The sequence below is a fragment of the Notolabrus celidotus genome, unplaced genomic scaffold, assembly GCF_009762535.1.
Source record: "Notolabrus celidotus isolate fNotCel1 unplaced genomic scaffold, fNotCel1.pri scaffold_162_arrow_ctg1, whole genome shotgun sequence".
Classification (NCBI taxonomy): Eukaryota; Metazoa; Chordata; class Actinopteri; order Labriformes; family Labridae; genus Notolabrus; species Notolabrus celidotus.
This window is the reverse complement of record NW_023260031.1, coordinates 742-23,142: the sequence shown is the minus strand read 5'-3', so window position 1 is coordinate 23,142 and position 22,401 is coordinate 742. Positions and strand designations below refer to the sequence as shown.

The 22,401-nt window shown below is 46.0% G+C and overlaps 2 protein-coding genes across 2 annotated transcripts in view; one reads left to right on the top strand and one right to left on the bottom strand.

The window, feature by feature from the left end:
• Positions 1-7,315, top strand: part of dnah5l (dynein, axonemal, heavy chain 5 like) — a 47,762-nt gene extending 40,447 nt beyond the window's left edge. Inside the window, exons 76-88 of the mRNA XM_034678523.1 lie at positions 228-349; positions 432-581; positions 666-830; positions 953-1,170; positions 3,483-3,538; positions 3,707-3,828; positions 3,919-4,069; positions 4,450-4,649; positions 4,721-4,909; positions 5,044-5,176; positions 5,317-5,525; positions 5,599-5,820; positions 6,179-7,315. Of these exons, the coding sequence (XP_034534414.1) occupies positions 228-349; positions 432-581; positions 666-830; positions 953-1,170; positions 3,483-3,538; positions 3,707-3,828; positions 3,919-4,069; positions 4,450-4,649; positions 4,721-4,909; positions 5,044-5,176; positions 5,317-5,525; positions 5,599-5,820; positions 6,179-6,421 (2,180 nt within the window). The 3' untranslated portion in view covers positions 6,422-7,315. The remainder of the gene's footprint in view (positions 1-227; positions 350-431; positions 582-665; positions 831-952; positions 1,171-3,482; positions 3,539-3,706; positions 3,829-3,918; positions 4,070-4,449; positions 4,650-4,720; positions 4,910-5,043; positions 5,177-5,316; positions 5,526-5,598; positions 5,821-6,178) is intronic.
• A 1,829-nt stretch (positions 7,316-9,144) lies between these two features.
• cavin4b (caveolae associated protein 4b) lies at positions 9,145-19,854 on the bottom strand. Its single transcript, XM_034678522.1, has 2 exons — positions 19,495-19,854; positions 9,145-10,844 (listed from the first exon to the last, which is right to left on the bottom strand). The coding sequence occupies exons 1-2, from the start codon at positions 19,852-19,854 to the stop codon at positions 10,278-10,280; spliced, it is 927 nt and encodes a 308-aa protein (XP_034534413.1). The 3' UTR covers positions 9,145-10,277.
• Between the last annotated feature and the right edge of the window lie 2,547 nt (positions 19,855-22,401).

Below are 22,401 nucleotides of genomic sequence, written 5' to 3'. Positions count from 1 at the left end.
TAATTCATTTATCTATTTGTTTAATTTATTGGATATTCATTTTTTAAAAATATTTATCCATTCATCGATTTTTATATTTATTTGTATTATTTAGTTTTTCTATTTTTTACATTTTTATTTCATTATTATTTCATTATTTAATTAATTAATTAATTAATTAATTAATTAATTAATTAATTAATTATTATTATTCAAAGTATTAAAACAGGAAACATGTTTTTATGTAGGTGGAGCCTCACTAGACCTGAACTCTGTCGAGTCCAAACCAAGGCGCTGGATCCTGGATCAGACCTGGCTCAACCTGGTGCAGCTGTCCAGCCTCCCGCCGTTCAACCAGATCCTGACCCAGGTACACTCCACATCTGCCGCAGACCGTGCAGGTACAGGTACAGGTGGAGCACAAAGACTCACAGGAGTTTCTCTGTGTCCAGGTGAGTCAGAGCGAGCGCGCCTGGAGGACCTGGTTTGACCATCCGGCGCCAGAGGACGCCCCGCTGCCTGATGGGTACCAGGAGAAGCTCGACACCTTCCGGAAGCTCCTGCTCATCCGGAGCTGGTGTCCTGACCGGACCACTGCTCAGGTGTGACCCCCACACATCAGTGATGCAGAGGAGAAGCAGGTTGTAGAGTTGACTGAGTAGTGAGTGTCTCTGTGTGTCCACCAGGCGCGTCACTACATCTCAGAGTCCCTGGGTCCGCAGTACGCTGAAGGTCTGGTTCTGGACCTGGACGCCATGTTGGCCGAGAGTGACAGCAGGACTCCCATGGTGTGTCTGCTGTCGATGGGATCCGACCCGACGGAAAACATCGAGAGACTCGCCAAGACCAAGGTGAGGGAGTCGGTCTATGAACAAGGATGGAGGGATTGTGTCTTTGAACAGAAACGTGATGGAGGAGTGAGATGATGGAACCGCTCTGTAAACATCAGTGAAACCCTGTTCTCCACCTGCAGGGGGCGCCATGTCGTCCCATCTCCATGGGGCAGGGCCAAGAGGTCCATGCTCGCAGGCTGTTGGCCAACAGCATGACGGACGGCGGCTGGCTCCTCCTCCAGAACTGCCATCTGGGACTGGACTTCCTGGACGAGCTGCTGGAGACGGTCACCACGGCGACACCGGAGAACGTGCACAAAGGTTTCAGGGTGTGGCTGACGACCGACGTGCATCCCAGGTAACATCCCAGGAATGAACCAATCCAAGAGTCTCAACATACGTGATCCTTAAATACAAGGTTTGACCTGATGGTGGCGCTGCAGGAAAGAAACAATCCTGCAGTTCCTCCAGTGTCCACTAGTGTGTCTCCTGCAGTTCCTCCAGTGTCCACTAGAGTGTTTCTCCTGCAGTTCCTCCAGAGTCCACTAGAGTGTTTCTCCTGCAGTTCCTCCAGAGTCCACTGGAGCAGTTGTTCTCAAAGTGGGGTCCTGGGACCCCTGGGGGTCCGCAAACCATAGCATGGGGGTCTGTGAAATAATTTGAATACATTTCTAATAAATGATAAAATTGTGCTGAGTCATAACAAACAGCATTGTTATGATACCATTTGGTGGCTGAAGGGATATGTGAGTCTTGATACTGTTAATTTTCTGAAAGCGTTTAAGATCAATTAGGATTAGGATTAGGGTTAGGATTAGGATTAGGATTAGGGTTAGGGTTAGGGTTAGGGTTAGGGTTAGGATTAGGGTTAGGGTTAGGGTTAGGATTAGGATTAGGGTTAGGGTTAGGGTTAGGGTTAGGGTTAGGGTTAGGATTAGGGTTAGGGTTAGGGTTAGGGTTAGGGTTAGGGTTAGGATTAGGGTTAGGGTTAGGATTAGGGTTAGGGTTAGGGTTAGGGTTAGGGTTAGGATTAGGATTAGGGTTAGGGTTAGGATTAGGGTTAGGGTTAGGGTTAGGGTTAGGGTTAGGGTTAGGATTAGGATTAGGGTTAGGGTTAGGGTTAGGGTTAGGATTAGGGTTAGGGTTAGGATTAGGGTTAGGGTTAGGGTTAGGGTTAGGATTAGGGTTAGGGTTAGGGTTAGGGTTAGGATTAGGGTTAGGGTTAGGATTAGGGTTAGGGTTAGGGTTAGGGTTAGGGTTAGGGTTAGGATTAGGGTTAGGATTAGGGTTAGGGTTAGGATTAGGGTTAGGGTTAGGGTTAGGATTAGGGTTAGGGTTAGGGTTAGGGTTAGGGTTAGGATTAGGGTTAGGGTTAGGGTTAGGGTTAGGATTAGGGTTAGGGTTAGGGTTAGGGTTAGGGTTAGGGTTAGGATTAGGGTTAGGGTTAGGGTTAGGGTTAGGGTTAGGGTTAGGATTAGGGTTAGGGTTAGGGTTAGGGTTAGGGTTAGAGCCAGAACTAAACTTAAGCAAACAGAACCAGAACCAAACTCAACCAGAATCAAACTCAACCAGAACCGAACCAGAACCGAACCAGAACCAGAACCAAACCAGAACCGAACCAGAACCGAACCAGAACCGGACCAGAACCGAACCAGAACCGGACCAGAACCGACCAGAACCGAACCAGAACCGGACCAGAACCGAACCAGAACCAGAACCGAACCTGAACTGAACCAGAACTGAAGCAGAACTGAACCAGAACTGAACCAGAACCGAACCAGAACCAACTCAAGCAAGCAGTATTAATGTCCTCAGCTTGGATGGTCTGATCCGGTTTCTCCTCTCAGTGAGTATTTGCCCGGTCTTTGAGAAGAACCCTAACCCTAACCCTCTCAGAAGGAACAGATGAAGCCACAATACACAGCCTCCCCTCCATCACCTGGATCCTATATCCTCACATGTGATTGGCCGCACGGCCGCCATGCTGACCAATCAAAACAAAGTTCTGCTGTGAGCAGAGCTGGGGCTGAGCACTGAGAGAGCCAAGCAGGGAAAGGAACTAACTGGGAGCCGTCTCTCTCTGGATGTGAGCCGGCTCTTCTGATCCACTATAAAGCATCGACTCTCAGAGCCGCAGCTTCTGATCATGACACATCACTAATGTGCTTAATCTGTGTTACAATTATGAGGGGGTCCTTGGACAAGTTTCTCACCTGTAAGGGGTCCCTGGCTCCAAAAATTTTGAGAACCCCTGCTCTACAGTGTGTCTCCTGCAGTGAGTCAGTCCCCATAGAGCCCCATGTTAAAAACAGATTGGGTCTCTGTAGCTCATTTCTCTCTACAGCTGAATTTATAAACAGCTCACCTGTTTACAGCAGGTGAAGGGTTAAAGGGAGGTAGAGTCAGGGGCGTGGCCTATTTGAGTGACAGGTGGGAGCTGCTAGGTGTCCCCTCAGCTCATTCAGTCCCTGAACTGAACCTCTGGGCCGTGTTTGTGGTGTTGGAGCCTTTACATGATGAACCTTTGCTTGGTTTGATTTTCTAGGTTTCACTTCTTTACTTTCAAAAACACAAACTGTAAGTACAGCCTGTGTAGAACTGATACATGCGGCTTGTTTTGAAGGTTCGTCTGCTTTAACTTCTTCACTGTCACTCTGTGTTTGGCTGCAGATTCCCGATCACCTTCCTTCAGTCCTCCATCAAGTTCACCAATGAGCCTCCTCTGGGTAAACACTCCTCTCTTCAGTCTGGTTCCTTCTCTGTCTCTGTTTTAAGCCTCCCAGTCCTCCTCCTGCTCCTCATTGGATGAACTGTTGACTGGCTGTCTGTATGTTCTGTCTCATGGTCCCTCTAAACACTCATCCTTTCCTCCTCCATCTATCTGTCTCTGTCAGGGATGAAGGCTGGCCTAAAGAGGACCTTTAATGGCGTCACTCAGGATCAGTTAGAGATCAGTAACCTGCCTCAGTGGAAGCCTCTGCTGTTCGCTGTGGCCTTCCTCCACACCACCGTGCAGGTGAAAACAAAACGAGTGCATGCATCACCCGAAGAGAATGTCTCTGCATCATGATTCCTCACCTCCTCTCCTCCTCTCCTCTCACATCAGGAGCGTCGTAAGTTCGGCCCCCTCGGCTGGAACATCCCCTACGAGTTCAACCAGGCAGACTTCACCTCCAGCATGCAGTTTGTGCAGAACCACCTGGATGAGCTGGACTCCAAGAGAGGGGTCAACTGGAGCTGCCTGCGCTACATGCTGGGTTTGTTTCCCTGAAAGCTGCGTCTGTCTTGACTCTGCACGGAGAGAAACGTGGGTCTAAGTACGCTTTCATTCCTGCAGCACAGGTCAGTCAGTGGCTCACTGAGGCCACCTATGGGCAAGAAGTTATTACACATCTCAAAAATCCTCTCAGATGTGCAAAATTAAACCAAACCTGATGGAAGTTAAAGGTTTACAATAACGTCCACGATAAAAGCTGATGAAAGTGATGAAGATTGTTGATGATCTTGTTTCCTTTGAAACTCCTCACAAGACCTTCAAAGACTCAGATCCAGGATAGCAGTTTGACCCTGCAGGATATGGGAGCTGCTGGTCCCCCCTGCCTTCTTATCTTTCATCGTTTTCTTCCCTCGTCCTCAGGTGAGGTCCAGTACGGCGGCCGGGTGACGGACGACTTGGACAAACATCTCCTCAACACCTTCACCCGTGTGTGGTTCAGCGAGAACACCTTCAGCGACAGGTTCTGCTTCTATAACGGCTACAGCATCCCCAGCAAGGCCAAGACGGTGCAGGACGTCCTTCAACACATCGAGGCGCTGCCGCTGGTCGACTCCCCCGAGGTCTGAGCGCGCTCACAAACACGACACGGCCTCGTGAGGACGATAACAAACCTGTGGGTTCTTGTTTGCAGGTTTTTGGGCTCCACCCCAACGCTGACATCACCTACCAGACCAACCTGGCCAATGAGACGCTCAGCACCATCATCAGCATCCAACCGAAGGACAGCGGGGGCGGGGCCGGGGAGACCAGAGAGGCGAGCGTGCAGAGATTGGCCAGTGAGATGTTGGAGAAGCTTCCACCTGACTACGTGCCGCATGAGGTGATGTGTTGGTGCAAACATCAAACTCACACAATCAAAACACCCGACTGAGGCAGAGCAGCTGGTGTTCACCTGTACAGCTGAGTGTGTCATATGTGTGTGTGTGTGTGTGTGTGTGTGTGTGTGTGCTGCAGGTCAAAGGTCAGCTGCAGAAGATGGGTCCTCTCCAGCCAATGAACATCTTCCTGCGACAGGAGGTGGACCGCATGCAGCGAGTCATCAGCAGCGTACGGAGCACGCTCACCGACCTCAGACTGGCCATCGACGGTCAGTCACACACACAAACACACACACACACACACACACTCACACACACACACACTCTCACACACACACACACACACACACGCTCTGACTGTATCCATTAAAACAACGACCAGAAGAAGAAGTGTCCTCTCTGTCATCAGGCACCATCATCATGTCAGAGGACCTGCGTGACGCCCTCGACTGCATGTTCGACGCTCGCATCCCTCGCCTGTGGCTGCGGCTCAGCTGGCCGTCGGCCACGTTGGGATTCTGGTTCAGCGAGCTGCTGGAGAGGAACCAGCAGCTCAGCACCTGGATCAGCACCGGCCGGCCAAACCAGTTCTGGATCACCGGCTTCTTTAACCCGCAGGTCGGAACCAAAGCCGGGAACCTTCCGCTTCGACCTCGTCCAATCAGAGGTTAACGTTTTCTTCTCCTCGCAGGGTTTTCTGACCGCCATGCGCCAGGAGACGACGCGCTCCAACGTGTCCAGAGGCTGGGCTTTGGATACCGTAACTCTGAGTAACGATGTCACCAAGATGATGAGGGAGGATGTGTCAGCTCCACCCCCAGAGGATGTGGGCGGAGTCTACATCTACGGCCTCTTTCTGGACGGGGCAGGATGGGACCGACGCAGCGCCAAACTCACTGAGAGCCCGCCCAAGGTCAGGGATGCTTGAGGTCTTTAAAATGATTGATCCTGACAGATTTAAACTTTGAGTCCAAAAATAACCCAAAACATAAATATCATTTTTAAATGAATTTGTTAGTAAATAATGTTATTATTAAAACAAAAATAATTCAATAATCTTTAAAAATCAATTTAAAACCCTGTAAAAAAAAATATTGATTTAAAAAAGTGAAATTTAAAGACAGAAATAAAATAAATAAATAATACAAAAAAATAAATATGAACATAAAAACATCCATTTAGAATTTTAAGGATAAGAAACTGAAGGTAGATTAAAAATAATTCAACAAAATCATGAAACTCCCATGACCCTCTCTGCTGTCTCCTTTCAGGTCCTCTTCAGCCCGCTCCCTGTCGTTCACGTCTACGCCATCAGCTCAGCCAACATGGCCGACAATAAGCGGCAGCCCGGAGGTGGCGGTGGCGCGGGGCCGGTCAGCCTGTACTCGTGTCCGGTCTATAAGAAACCGCGCCGCACCGACCTGAACTTCATCTTCTCTCTGCAGCTGAGGAGCGTGCAGCCGGCGGAGCACTGGACGCTGCGAGGAGCCGCTCTGCTCTGTGACTGCAAGTGATCATGTGACCATGGTTAGCTTTATGGTTATTGTTAGCATCTCAACAACCAACAAAGTACATTTATTCCTTAGCTTAGCTCTCTTAAAAACAAAGTGCATATTTAATTATCTTTAAGATTTAATTTAAATGATTTTGCAGAGAAGCTGAATTTCACTTTAAAGCGCCTGTGAGGAGTTTTCTTTTTATGACAAACACAAACAAGTGGGAGGAGTCAGAGGGGATCATTTACAACTCAGTCTTTTTTTATATTTGATAATTTAATTAAGACTTCAATGTCAGAAAACGCATTTTAGCACAAAATCTGCAAAGATGGAAGAGGTATCACGTTGTCCACAGGGGGGCGCCAAAACCGACAGACAGAAAGTTCCTCACAGGAGCTTTAATGAGCTGAAGTTTGGGTTCAGAATCAGAAATAAAACTGTGATGATACAGCAGATAAAATATTTCAACATCCTCTAAAATGAATTCTTATGTTTTCTAAAAGGTTTAAGGTACAAAAAGAAAGTCAGGTGATTTGTGTGATTTATAGGCTTTTATTTTGAAATGTGCAAGTTAAACTTCTTCCAGAAATCAGCTGAAACTTATCACCTGAATGTTGGTCTTTTATTTGATTCGGTTTCTTTTCAGAGGATTTAAGTTACGATCTCTTTACAAGAATCGGGGACTCTTCCTCCAAATAGCTTCACTTTCAACAAGGCTTTTTGGCCTTCTGGTTTGGTTCAAAACAGCGTCTCCTTTCCATACTTTGTCCACTAGGGGGCACTAAACAGCTCTCACAAACACTTTTCTCCAGGACTTAAAAGACTCAAGTAACTCCTTAGGTGGGTCCAGTCCTCAGGTGGGTTTTTTTCTGTAAGTCCCACCCTTTTTCTCAGAATTCTGACGTTGAGATCAAAGGCAGAGTTCTAGAATTCTGAGATCAAAGGCAGAGTTCTAGAATTCTGAGATCAAAGGTAGAGTTCTAGAATTCTGAGATCAAAGGCAGAGTTCTAGAATTCTGAGATCAAAGGTAGAGTTCTAGAATTCTGAGATCAAAGGCAGAGTTCTAGAATTCTGAGATCAAAGGCAGAGTTCTAGAATTTTGTCTTTGATCTCAGAATTCTGAGAGAAAATTCAACACTTTTCTGAAGAAAAGTTTGATCTAAAAATGATATTTCCCTTGCCCCTCCCCTCTTTCCCGCTTTATTCTTCTTTTTCTATCATCAATAACTAATTCCAAGTGAACTAGTCAGAAACATGAACACTGATATAAATCAGCATGATAAGAACTAACTATAAAGACAGAAACATGTTTGACAAACATTTATTTGACCTGTGTTTGATTTTAGAGTTTGACCTATGTCCCATCTGTTAACATAGAGGAGGCGGGGCTTATGACTTTACTGTAGACAGTCAGCAGGGGGAGCTCTAAGTGTTTTGGCTTCAGATTGTTTCCTGTCAGGATGTTGTGTCGTTTGTGAGCTTAACAAAATATTTTACACTAACTTGTTAATTTGAAAGGTTGCTGTTGAACTAATGACTCATTTCAGTATATGAATCCATGATCCATTAATCATCATCTCTGCATCCAAACTGTTAAATATATAAATATATATATATATATATATATATATATATATATATATATATATATATATATAAGCACAAATAAATCATCTCTTTAAATAAACCGACTTCTCTTTTGTTACAGAAGTGATCCAAGTGAACTTTTATTTCTTTAACATAACAATCAAACACAATCTGCTTTAATATAACATCTCTGACAAACCACAGCCATGCAGTCACTCGCTAACAAACACCAAAAACTCCAACAGCACTGTGAAAATCATCATCATGACGTTACAGGTATGAGAGCAGATATATCCTCACAAAAACACGCCTTATGTTCAGCTTGATGGCCCGTTGGTCAGAGTTACAGCGTCCATGTCCTTAAATAAAGTTCAAAGTTTAGCAGCTTGGATATATAAATAACTGCTGGAGAATAAATAACCTGGGAGAAGTGGAACAAACTTAAACTGTCTCTGCCGGTACGTCACTTCCTCTGTTTACACAAAACTTCATTTCCTTCATTACGAATCAGGAATTCAGAGATTAAGAGGGACGTATTTTAAGACCTGAATCCATTCAATCCATCAAATCCAACAATAACAGAATAACAGTGAGGCAGCTGATACATCCCTCTTTAAAAAACCACCATCGACGTTTGACCTCACCAAACACGCAGGAGCTGCTGGTCAGTGCCGGCCCGAGGCTTAGGCAGACTAGGCAAATGCTAGGGGCGCCATCCTGCCAAAGGGGGCGCCGCTTGCATCCTAAATGAGTGAGGAAGAACATTTGAAGCCTTCAGGAAAAATAACATTGTTTATCTAAATATAATTTGGGGCTAAATTGCGGTGTGATACATTTAAAATCGTGTGATTCATGTTTGGTTTTTCAAACATTGGTTTGCAGAGCAGTTCTTGAAGGTTCTGTGTTCATGATTTACTGTCTTTGTTTTCTTTATTTACACTTTGGTAGCTGTTAGCTTCATTAGATAGAAAATGTAGGCCAGGCTTAAATATAATATATATTTCATATAATTATTTTCCTGCTTAATATCAGTGTTATTTCCATTTCCTGAATTTCCCCCTTTGGGGATGAATAAAGTACATTCTATTCTATTCTATTTTATTAATGTTCTTTTAGAAGTGATTTCATTTTCAAGTAAAGGAGACGTGTGAAACATAAAGCTGGATGTCAGGTGTCTTTAAGTGTGTGTGTGATGTGATTGTTGGTGGAGTTGGTTACAATACAAGGGGCACCATTCGAAATCTTGCCTGGGGCACCAAGACGGTTAGGGCCGGCTCTGCTGCTGGTCTACCAACACTAAAGTCTCACAGGGACACAAACAGAGTAAACAAGGGAGGCAGCAGCAGACCAGCAGCTCCTGAGTTCAGTGAGGTAGAATTACCAGTTTGATAAAAGGGGTTTGGTTAGCTTCCCATGGAGCATGCTAACAGCTGCTTCAAAATCTCTGCAGGGGTTCCTTCCTGTAATGTTGAGCCTGTCCGGGACAAAAACAAGAACCTTTAGTGGGACCATTACAGCCTGTTTGTTTGACAGAGCCTTATTCATGAATCTGCACCCTAAAGTTTCCTATCAAACACAGACTCAAATTTCCTCTCACACCGTCCACAGGTCTTCACAGATGAACCGTGGACTTGTTTCGTGACGGGTCTAAATGATGTTTTATATCTCACTGGGGTCCCAACATTTGGCCCGGGGTCTACACATCCAAACATCTGGACATGTAAAGGCATCACCTGAACACACAACCTCCCCTACAAGTCGTAGACTCCGGACACAGAGTGGATCAGTCACATCGGACTCCAGTGACACAAAGCTTTGAACATTTTAACTTCACTTAACACTTTTTCTCCAAACAAACGACAGAACCACACGTACCATAACCCCGTTAGAGCTTTACCATCCAACACTTTAACGTCTTCAGCATGCAAACACAAGAGAACAGCATCCTCGTGATGATGATGGGAAAGTTCCTTCTTCTCTTATTTACCAAGTCAGTGTCACGAAACAGTAAAAGACAGTTTGTTGATTTGACCATGAATGTCCAGGACACACATGTACGTGCATGTGAAATAACCTCAGAGTTTCTTTGTTGTCTTGATGTTCAGTCAGTTTGGACCTGCGACCGGCCGCTTCTCTGCTCACTTCCCTCAACAAACAAATGTTCCTCTTCCTGACTTCCACTCCTGCAGCTCTGCTCGGTAACAGCAACCCTTAAAACTCCCCCTCCCTCCGTGCGGTCTCAGTGGTCCAAATAAAACGTCCCAGATCTCAGCTCCGTCTCCAGGTTTACGATAGCTGCTTCATGTCGTACATCGGCACCTCGGACTCGCCTCCCTCCTCCTCAGCGGACTTGGCAGCGTCCGGGCTACCCTTACGGCCCTTTGGAGGAGCGACCGGCGCGGCTCCCTCAGCGGCCCCCTCGGCTCCTTCCTGGCCCTCCGCCACAGTCCTCTCCTTCTTTAGGTTGAGCTTGGCCGGGACGCTCTTGCTGATGGTCTCCTTCAGCCTCTCGCCCGACTGCTTCAGCCTCTCGCCGGACTGGCGAATCTTCTCGCGCCTCTCGGCCGTCACAATGCGCTCGCCGAACTTGTTGACCTTGGAGCCCAGGTTCTCGCGGGTCTTGTTAATCTTATCCCTGGAGAAGTTGGCTTTGAAACTCTCGATGCGCGTCAGTCCGGTCTTCTTCGTGCGACTGGCGGATGAGGAGTCTGCCTCCTCCACCACCATGTACTCCTCGTCCGACTCCGGAGGGAGCTCGAACTTGTCCGGCTCCACCTCGTCTCTGGCGCCGGCACTGCCGCTGGGTTCTGCTGGTTCATTCCCTGGTGCGACGGATTTAACCTCCTGGTCACCCTGAGAGAAGAGAACACAGAACACGTGAGCACTGAGCTTTGATCACATGACTTCTAAAGTTTGAACTGAGGGGGGGAATGTCATGAAACCTTTAACTGCTGATATCAGGTAACATCGGAGTACTCAGGAACAACTTGGTCCCAGGACGACTCTTTGAAGATCAAGGTCTCTACTTGGCTAGACCAAATTTTAACATGGTCTTGCCTTGGTCCTGGAAAAACTGGATTTGGGATTCTGTTTCAAGATATCACTGAGCTGTCTGTGCATTGTTTTATGGTATCTCTACTTCCCCCAAAGCTTTGGTCAGGACTTAGTCCTCAACCTCCAAAGTTAGGGTCTCAGGACTCTCGGGCCGAGGCAGTGATGAGGTCTAAACCCCTTTAACAGTCTTGGACATGACTCAGTCCCATTCCCCGAAAGTCTTGGTCTCAGTACTCTCTGGTTTAGTTCTTGATTTATTCTAAAGTCTGCTTGGTTCTTTACTCAGCCGTGACCCTCTTGGTCTTGTCTTGGTCCAAAACCCTCCCTCATGGGTCTCGACTCCAGCTCAGTTCAGGTGGTTTTGTCTGCAGCACTAACGCCAGGTATAAATCGGACTCTAGTTAAACTGTGCCATGCAGACTTTAGCGGTTAGCGTGCAGGCCCTGATCCTCCCTCCATAAATAAACTGCAGCACCTGTCTCTGCAGCTCAGCGCTCAGCTGCAGGAAGCTAAACATATCAGGGAGCAGCAGAGTGCGGAGGGAATCTGGATCACTTTCAGCTTCAGACCACGTCATGGCATGCAGCAGTCTGAAACTGAAAGATCACGTTACACCCGGCATGAAATGGAGCAAAAATGTTAAGGGCCAAAGCTGCAAAGTGACCCAGATCTCTACAGCAGGTCACTTCACGATCTGAAAACCTCATCCATTCATGCCTGAACTCAACCCGACACCCAAAACCCCCCCAGTCCACGAGTTAACTCAAAGTCAGCCCAGAGCAAAGGGGGCTTTAAAAACCAGAGATAAAACATCTGACCACGAGTCACAGGATGTTTGTGGTCATAAAACCAGTCCACCTAAATCTGTCACATTGAGAAGAAAGCCTGAAGGTGAATCCTGAATGACGCCTCAGACATCACCTGGAGACCTTTGGGAGACCTTTGGATCGCTCCTGGACGGTGGAATCCAAACAGTTGAATGTGTGTTCACAAAGTGTTTCGTAGCATGCTAACGGGACCACCAGGATCTTTGATTACATGCACTACAGGCCCTGCAGTATCTGACACCAGATAGAGAGGCTGACATTTCCAAAGCTTTGACAGAAGACATAACTGTCATAACTGAGCCTGAGCACTTAGCACGGTAAGCTAACGAGCTAATCCATGTTGGAATCCATTTTTCTTGATGCAGAGATGCAGCTGAGTGTTCGCAGCTTCCTGGAGCCTGCAGAGAAAAGTTGCCAGGTGTGGAACCCAAAACTGGAGCATAGCAAACGCAGCTGGAGCAGAGCTGAAGATATTTGTCCGAACCCGTACCCGACCCGACCGTCAGGCCGGACTCGGGCTTGCATGGTAAATGAGCGGTCAGGTGAATCTGGACTCCCCTCAGCAAGCAGTTGTGCGTCAACGGCACGAGCACTGGCTCACACGTAAAGTGATAATACAGGACCTCTTTAAGATCCCATCATTCCTCTGGACAAAATTTAACCAGATGAGAATGTTGTCACACTCAGACAGGGAGGCCGTACATGCTCACGCCCGGTCTCTTCTGCAAGCTCTGCACGGTGCTGCAGGTCCACGACGAGATGTGGAGACTCGAGACCCAGAGCTCTCCAGAGCGAGCGCGCTCATCCTCCGGGAAAAAGAGCGAGTTTAGAGGAGAGGGAAAATGTACAGAGAGCTGACTGGGAAGACGACGAGGTATCTTCTCCCTACATTAAAACGACTGTCAGGGAAGATGAAACTGATGTTCTTGGCTGGTGGAAGATCAACAGACCATCCTACCCAAAACTCACAACACGAGCCAGATCAGGGATGAATAATGTCGGGGCAGTCGGGCTGGAAACGGGTTCGGGCTTTAAAAACATCTAGGTCATTCGGGTTCGAACAAAGCGGCAACCTCCGGTCTCAAACTATGAAGCCCATGAGGAAGTGTTATAAACTGCAGTTCATCAAGTGTCCACTAGAGGCTGGCTGCAGAAACACAGGAAACCACATAGACATGAATGGGAAGAAGACGATCTTTGCAGCATTAATAAACATGTTTACAGCCTGGTTCAAAAAACAGCTTGGCCCTATGAAGCTAATCTCTCTATCGGCACACACTGTACGGGGGGGGGGGGGGGCACTCTAACGTGACGGTTCAGAAGATATTAAGATTATGAGTTTTCGCCCAAATAAGGACATGACTGACTTGACTCCTGGACGGGAACAGAGGCTCAAACTCCGCCCCTTTACGTCACACTCTGCCTGGTTGAGTTCCACATTTCCAATATGGCTGCCGCCGCCGACTGGCCTCAGATTTCCATATTTTATACAGTCTATGGGTCGAACGGGTTCGGTAGAACTCTGTCTGGCTCGGGTCTAACTTTTAAGGCCCGACTACAGCTCTAATCTGGAGCCTGCAGCTGGACAGAAGCTCTGAGGGGATGAAAACCAGCAGGGACAGAACCAGGCTCCCTTAGCTTCATCTTTAAGCTAGCCGCGACCTTTCTGCACAGATCTGGGATATTTTTAGGAATACAGGGATGCAAATATTTAGTCGTTAAATCTTTCAAAACACACAACCTTCACCGACGGTTCAACAGACTGATGCGTCGTCATATCAAGAAGTTCTTCTCCTACTTTCGGGAGTTGTAAAGCATCATTTCCTCTTCTGTATGTTCACCAAAGTGAGTCCACAGGAAGTTGATTCCTTCCTCTGGGAATCTCAGATGTGCTTGCAAAACTTTCGGTCCTGAATCGGACTCGAGTGCTTTCAAACACTTGAACCTTTGTGGTGGATTTCTGAGAGACCGTAGGACATGGCTTCTATCCATCCGTCGTGAGATGCACCTCCTTGTGTTGGACTCTAGAGGTATCATCTGTTCATTCACAGATCTATAGACACCAGTTGATCGTGTAAGTGGAAACAGGGAGTTAAAGATAGGCTGAAAAGATGCAGCCAAAGTTCAAAGGTAGAGATGTAACCATGTGCATCCACCCTGTCATCCATAGAGGTTGATCCTGGCTGCAAAAAGCAACGTGGAAGAGGTCAAACGATGGCCTTTAAAACCAGACTTCACGGTACTGATGCTACAGACTCCAAGAACATGAACCAAGTCAGAACATAGATGGTTCCTATCACGCCGAGAAAGAGACTGAAGTCTTTCTCTTTGGGTTAGAGAGGGGGCAGGTGAAAGGTCATACAGCCTGCACTCTGGCTGACTGAGAGGATTTCCTCCGTCAGTCTCACTGAACAAATCACAGAGCGAGCGCAGCCTGTTAGCGGCTAACAGGATGATTTATAACCCTCGTCCAGAGAGAGAGAGAGAGAGAGAGAGGGTGAGAGAGAGAGAGAGAGGGTGAGAGAGAGAGAGAGAGGGTGAGAGAGCAGACAACTATATTAGGAGATGGTGGAGGTTCAGACTCAGAATAACCCGGTCTGTCAGCGCTCAGCTGGCACAGTCACTTACAGTACAGAGGCCACAGCAGCGCTGCTCATGGACTCGTTATTAGTTTAATAGAGAGATGTTTGCACACATGACTACAGAGCAAACCTGCCTCATCAAGGTCTTATTAAAACACCACACAGAAATGAGACTGTGAATGAATTCTGTCTGCAGCAGGAACCAAACCAGAGCCAGGACGACTTCATGATAGAAACTGTGATTATTGAGTGAGTGCTTGTGTCAGTAAGAGAGCTGCAATCAGACCTCTGCAGACGGGGATACATGCATTACAACATTAATAATTATTCAATAATAATCAAAAACATTTAAATGCATGCATCAGCCTGTGTTGCCTTTTCAGTATCTCTCGCAGAGTCCCTGACATCGTCTCAGTCTCTTCTTAAAACTCTATTTTGTGACTTCACCTCTTAAATTGCTTATTTTTATTTATTTGTATTTAATTTAAATAATTTATTTTATTTATTTCATTATTGTTCAATAATTTCCTTCTTTTTCTTTGTTCTTTGGCGTGATGTCGTCTTCTTCTTAAAACATTTTTATTCTCCTTTAATACTCTTTTTTTTAAACCTCTGTGACAATGATTTATTGCTTTATCGTTTTAATATTTTATTCTGTTTAATTTGAATTTATTCTCCTTTTTATTGCACTGTTAGAATTTTCTACACTTCTCTCTCTGTTAAGGTTTATTCTGTCATCCTCCTGAATTCTTCCAACTCAATTCAACTCAACTTTATTTATAAAGCACCTTTCATACATATAAACATGCTGCCCAAAGTGCTTCACAGAAAAACAGAGACAGGAAACAACAGCAATGGAAAAATTATAAAAGGCAGGATTATAAATAAAATACTTATAAATAAAATAAAATCAACACAGTAAAATTAATAAAATAAGTAATAGTGGAAAGAAAAGTTAAAAATAAGGTAGAGTTAACAAGATCAAATGAATACAAGAAATAAATTATGAAATAAGATAAATAAATGTTAAAGCAATGATTCAAATAATAATGAACGCCCTTCCATTCTTTGTTTGTCAAAGCACTCTGTTAACATTTGTTTTAAAAGGTGCTGTATAAATTCAAGTTATTATTATTATTACATTTATTTATTTATGTAATTATTTATTTATTTATTTTGATTTTATTGTATTTGATCTTATTTTATTTTAACCCAGGGTTGTGAGATGTGTAAGCATATGGAATATTTTCAAAACACTAATAATCACCTTTATTTAGAAAGAGAGGCAATAAGAAAAAAACAAAACAAGTCATCAATTAATCACTCAGTTTTTAAAGAAGTTAGACATCAACCCTTAACAGACAAAATGAGGAATGACAGATACTTCACAGGCATGATAAAGTGATAGAGCAAGAAGTGAAACTCAGGATGTCTCTCTGATTAAAAGGACCTCAGAGTTATCAGTGGACGGAGGAAATCCAGTCAGCTAACATTAGCATTGAAGAAATACCTGTGGGCTAGTTTCTCATTATAGAGCAGCAAACGTGAAATTTCCGACCAATGAAGAGCAAGCTAACCAACATGTTCATCTAGCAGTTGGTTGGATGCTAATGTTAGCTAACAAGCTACAAACTTATCAAATCTGTCGTTAACCTCTGACTTTGAGCTCCGTGTCCCTCGTGATTGTTGCTTTAAGTTGCTGATCACCTGAGGAGCAGTGACATGAATCCAAACAAAGTCAGACTCTCCTCCCATGTTTCATTTTCTGACCTGGATCCAGCAGAACGTCTTCATAACAGCTTCAGAGCATCCGGCGCTGAGCGAGGCACATAGAGTATAAAACACGGAAGTAACCTCCGTGATGTCACCCAGTGGTTTCCTGAAGAAGTATAAGGCGGTCGCCATGTTGGAAATGATGACTCATTCGTGAAACAGGCAAAGAGGAGGAGCTAAGGTGAACCTCCTGGCTAAAAGCTAACAACATCAGTCAGTTTAGCCACACCCCCAAATAGTCCAACTTGTAATTCTTAGTAGAGTTAGTGTGTGAATGTTTTGTAGTTTAAAGTCATGTTTCAAGAGGCGCCGGGGGTCTCCGGTCCAACTCCCGGTCACGGCCCTTTGCTGCATGCCTTCCTCCACTCTCCCCTCCCCACACTTCCTGTCTCCCCTCAGCTGTCCTCTCAATAAAAAGGCCTTTAAACTTAAAAAAAAACTACATCATCCTACCACACCAAAGCTGCTCTGTGCAGTTTTTAACATTTCACCGTGCTACGTTTGAAAACAACAACCTAGAATTTTCCCGTTTCTAACTTCCATCCAACGTGACGTGAACACAGTGTCAGTGTGCACAGTGCACCCTGACATCCAGCAGCTGCAGCCAGCCAATCACAGGCTCTGGTGACATGTGACCTCACAGCAACCTGACACCGTACACTGCAGATTACAGTAATGAACCACACCCCACGGAGCAATTCAAGAATCCAGCTCTGATCTACACTCCAGCTGCTCTTATATCCAGCATTAGCATTAGCATCGTAGCGTAGCCGCGATGTGAAGTCATGTGACTGTTTGTGCATCTTTTTTTTTATAACTTTTATTTTTATAGCATTTTCAATACAATAAACACATATAGAAGAGAAACACAGAGTGAGGTCAGTTAACATCAAGTATATACGTATACACAGGCACATGGATCAGAGCAATATCGGGTAGCGTCTAAAAGAAAAAAAAATAGAAAGGAAAATAAGATAAAATAAAGAATCCCTTAATCTGTGTCCTTTTCCTGTAGGTAAGAGTCCCATTTCATCCAGTATCTTTCCCCCCTGTCTTTTTGTAGACGGAGGGTGTAAGTCATCTTTTCCATGGAGCGTAGATAATTGACCGTGCCCAGGAAGAGTTCTATGGTGGGGGGGTTTCTCTGAAGCCAGCATTTGGTAATACATTTTTTACTCGCGGCCATGAAGATCTTCAACAGGTAGAGGTCACTTTTACACACACATTCAGGAGTAATTCCAAAATACAAAGACATAAATGACACATCAATATCAAAGCCCATTATCTCTGATATTAAATGTCCCACCCTCTCCCAGAAAGATTGAACCTGTGGACAATACCAAAATATGTGGGCATGGTCTACTTGTTCTGATCCACACTCCCTCCAGCAGGAGCATTGAGTCCCAGTCAATTTAGATTTCTGTTTAGGAGTTATAAAGAACCGAATCAAATTTTTCCAACAAAAGTCCCTCCAGGTTAATGAATTAGTGGAGGTGCATTGAGTCTCCCAGATACGTTGCCACACCTCCACAGGTATCTCCATCCCCGTCTCTTTTTCCCAACGTTGCCTTACATAATTTGAGTTTTTGCTAATTGAGGTGATGCTCTTATATAATTTGCCAATGGTGCCTTTGGTATTTTCACCTTTATACGCGCCTATAAATATCCGTATAATTTCTGAGGGGTTTTCAAGGTTAGGACCTTCGATCTCCTTCAGGAAGAAATGTCTAATTTGTAGATACCTATAGAAATCGTGTCTGTTCAAGTCAAATAGCTTACATAGATTCTGAAAGCTATCAAGCTTCCAGTTAGATAACATTTTGCAGAGGGCGGTGATACCTTGTTGGATCCATTGTCTGTATCTGTGATCAAATAGTGCTGGTGTGAAGTGTGGATCATATGCCGGCCACGTCAAAACCTTCACCTCTCTGTGGAGCTGGAATCGTTTAATAACCTCCAGCCATACCTTTATAGAGAAACCAACCCACTCATTCTGTGATTCTGTCTTTTTTTTTGCCCTATCCATACATCCCAACACTGTTTGTGCATCTTTGACATCAGGTTAACTCGCTGCAGAAACTCATCCCCAATCCGAAGACACGCAAAAGATGAGTCCAGGGTGCAGAAATAAAGAGCATCAAAATGCAAGCTGCGCCCTGTCTTCAGAGTGGACCTCCGTCTTTATTCACACGGCATCAAGCTTACTGAAATATAAGCCCCAAGTAATCATCCACACACTGTTCTGTCTAAGTCAAAGCCTTCTGCATGAGCTCCAGCTCTGTGGTGTAACCTTTCAGCACACTGACGTTTATCCACGGCTAAAATAACCGGGTCACCGTTGCGCTGGCAGCTGCTAACTGTGAAGGCCAAAGAAGTAAAACGAAGCCTGGTGTGAGTGTGCTCGTTGCTATTTCGACCCTCCAGAATGAACTGAGCTAATGCAGCCGGTTCATGTTGAAGGAACTCAGAGTTCTGAGTCGACACTAAAAGCGTCTCTGACAACATCGTCAACAAATGTCTTTTTGTTCCCGCACGGATCAAAGTGATTCACCTCGGTCGTGTTGAAGCCTTTGAGAGAAGAGTTTGAAATGTTCAGAGTTTTATTAACAGTTCAGAGTTCTCCTGTTCCTCTGAGGCTGAATGCAGGTTGATTTCAGACCTTGGCCACCTCTATAAACCAGTTCTTCCCTCCTTTCACTGACTGGACACCCCGAGGCGAATATGCCCCCCCTCAGTCCTGCTGTTCAGTTTGTCTGTCTTCTTAGAACTGATCATTTAAGTTCAGGTGTTTTAGAGAAAGTGATGTTAAACCAGATTCTAAGCCTGGTGCCACGAAGGGTGAAGACAGAACCCTTCCCTAGTTCTGTACGTTAAAGATGCTCACGGGTCTACATGGTGCAGAATCCAACATGTGCTCAATCAAATCTGCTCCGGTAGGGATTCAGGATTGTGGGTTCTGTTTTGTTCCTTTCAGATCCAGTTTTTGGGACTGAATTCGAGCAGATTTGGTTTATACTCGTTCTCAGATGTTTTTTTATTTCTGAAGCCCTGGTCTCTTATAAGCGTACCCTCTTTGAGTCACGACTAGAAACCCTTAGACGTCTGTTTAACTGTGCGTTAAGTCATGATGCTTTAGGTTACCAGGTCCAAAAAAGGACCTCTCCTCTGTTCACCAGAAGAAGAACTTTGGCAATCATTCCCTCAGACGCACGTCGTCAGAGATCAGTTTCTACAGGACATTAATCACACACCTGATCAAAGTCTTACCTGATAAATGACCACCCTGAACTTGTTCTTGGCCAAGAGATCCCCCTGAGTGGCCTCCACCTTCTTCACTCTGACGTTCTGGTTCTCCACGCGCACCCTGACGTCCTTGATGTGGCGGCTGACCTTGCGCGTCTTCTCCAGCAGCCGGTCGACAGTGGAGCTGGTGTTGGCGTGGTCGTTGGTCAGCTTGACGACGTCGGCCTGGATGGTCTTCACCGTGCTCTCCAGCTCCAGCTGACGCTCCTCCATGCGCTGCTGCGTGGTCTGGACGGTGTCCATGAGGCCCGCCACGCGTTCCAGCAACGCCATGATGCTTCCTGCATCATCCCCTCCACCCGTCACGCCACCTTTATCCGTCATACCGTCTGGTTTGCTTTTTCACCTTCGATTGACCGGTTAATCAGTTATCTAGCTGCTTGGATCGACTGTTAGAGCCCAGCGATCCAAATGCAAAGGGAAGAAGGGATGAGGAAAAGAAGGGTCCAGCTAGATCTTCTGCAACTGGCAGCAGGACGTTCGGATAAAACAGACGATCAAAGGCACGAAAAAGTGAAGAAGGAGATCCAAAGGAAAAGAGGGAGCACAAGGGAGGAGGACAGGAGTACCAGATCCCCCCTCTACAACTGGAGGTTGACCCTGACAGTGGTCAGATCAAGTGATAGACTCCACCCTACAGGGGGAGGGAGGGAGGGAGGGAGGGAGGGGGTGACAGGAGTTAGGAGGAGAGCGGAGGGATGGAGGGGGCATAATGAGGCTAAAATGAGAGAGAAGGTAAAAGTAGAGGTGGAGCTGAGAGTATCGTTGACTCTAACAATCATTAATCAATGTTCTCACAGCACAGAGCCAAGTTTGAAACGCAGGGACCAAACTGTACTCCGAAAGATACTCAAGAGCAAAGCTTAGTCCAAGTTTATTTCTGGATCAAGATCAAGATCAAGACGTTCGACTTCTAAAACTCTGATGAACTCTCAAACCTCCCATCAATCCAGACGTGGAGATAAAACTGAGTCCTGGAGGACTGAATGTGTTAATGATTGAGATGGATAAAGGGTGACATGGATCCTGGCTCCTCTCTGTGTTCTCTGCTGCTAAAAATACTGTGAGGGTAAAGTGACTCCCTGCACCTCTTTGGGCGACGAGTGTATTTGAAGAAATGGAAACCCCCTCCCATCTATTCCTCCATCACCCATCTATCATCTGCCACCTTTTCACTTCTTCTGTCTTAATCTCTCCCTCCAGGTTTAGACCTTTTTAGCGTCCCGAGGCCTCCACATGAGCGGCTATGTTTCCTAAAAGAATTCCTCATGCTAACACTTGCCTCTGCTGCCATCTGTGTCTGTTACTGAAGCCGGGTAGGCCAAATTTGTAGGAGTGGGGTGGAGTCTGGGAGGAGCTGAGGTGGGATGAGCAAGCAGCAACCAATATAACTCAGTGGGATAGGTGTAGAGAAACCTTTAACCTGCAATCTCAGGATTTAATCTCCAATAAGATGGATGCCACTTGCAAAAGAGGAATTAAATTGTGAGTCCATGAAGGTGTGGCTGCACGGAACTTGAAGGGAACTTTAAGGGTTGTGCACATGCACACGTAGAGTTAATGTGGTAAGATTCAAACAGGCCTCTTTTTCTGAAACACAAGACGAAGTATCATCTGCATCAAATTAAACCCCTTAAAGTCTCCAAATCCACAAAAACAGTCCAGAGGTTAAGATCAGTGCTGAATTATCTGAGGAGACACACAGCAGACAGCTCCCACCTGTCACTCAAAGAGGCCACGCCCCCAACCCCACCTCCCTTTAACCCTTCACCTGCTGTAAACAGGTGAGCTGTTTATTAATTCAGCCGTACAGTCGTCATGATGACAGAAATGAGCTCTAGAGACCCAAACTGTTTTTAACATGGAGCTCTATGGGGACTGACTCACTGCAGGAGACACACTCTAGTGGACACTGGAGACAGTCCCTCCAGAGTCCACTAGAGTGTGTCTCCTGCAGTCCCTCCAGAGTCCACTAGAGTGTCGTCCCTGCAGTCCCTCCAGAGTCCACTAGAGTGTGTCTTCCTGCAGTTCCTCCAGGTCCACTAGAGTGTGTCCTTCCTGACAAGTTCCTCCAGTGTCCACTAGAGTGTGTCTTCCTGCAGTTTACTCCAGTGTCCACTAGAGTCGTGTCTCCTTTTTGCAGTCCATCAAGTGTCCACTAGAGTTGTGTCTCCTGCAGTTCCTCCCGTGTCTCCTGCAGTTCCTCCAGTGTCCACTAGAGTGTGTCTCCTGCAGTTCCTCCAGTGTCCCCCAGAGTGTTGTCTCTGCAGTTCACTCCAGAGGTCCACTAGGAGTGTGTCTCATGCAGTCCCCTTCCAGAGTCCACTAGAGTCGTGTCTCCTGCAGTTCCTCCAGTGTCCACTTAGAGTGTGGTCTCCTGCAGTTCCTCCAGTGTCCACTAGATGTGTGTCCTCCTGCAGTTCCTCCAGTGTCCACAAGACGGTGGTCTCTGCAGTTCCTCCAATGTTCCACTAAGAGGTGTGTTCTACTGCAGTCCCTCCAGAGTCCACTAGAGTGTGTCTCCTGCAGTTCCTCCAGTGTCCACTAGAGTGTGTCTCCTGCAGTTCCTCCAGTGTCCACTAGAGTGTGTCTCCTGCAGTTCCTCCAGTGTCCACCAGAGTGTGTCTCCTGCAGTTCCTCCAGAGTCCACTAGAGTGTGTCTCCTGCAGTCCCTCCAGTGTCCACCAGAGTGTGTCTCATGCAGTTCCTCCAGAGTCCACTAGAGTGTGTCTCCTGCAGTTCCTCCAGTGTCCACTAGAGTGTGTCTCCTGCAGTTCCTCCAGTGTCCACTAGAGTGTGTCTCCTGCAGTTCCTCCAGTGTCCACCAGAGTGTGTCTCCTGCAGTTCCTCCAGTGTCCACTAGAGTGTGTC

Bases quoted from the DNA above. Each gene is read 5' to 3' on its own strand.
- cavin4b (XM_034678522.1), bottom strand. From the start codon at position 19,854: ATGACGGATAAAGGTGGCGTGACGGGTGGAGGGGATGATGCAGGAAGC. The intron at 10,845-19,494 runs GTAAGACTTTGA...CTCTTCTCTCAG, and splicing joins TCAGGGTGGTCATTTATCAG to GGTGACCAGGAGGTTAAATC.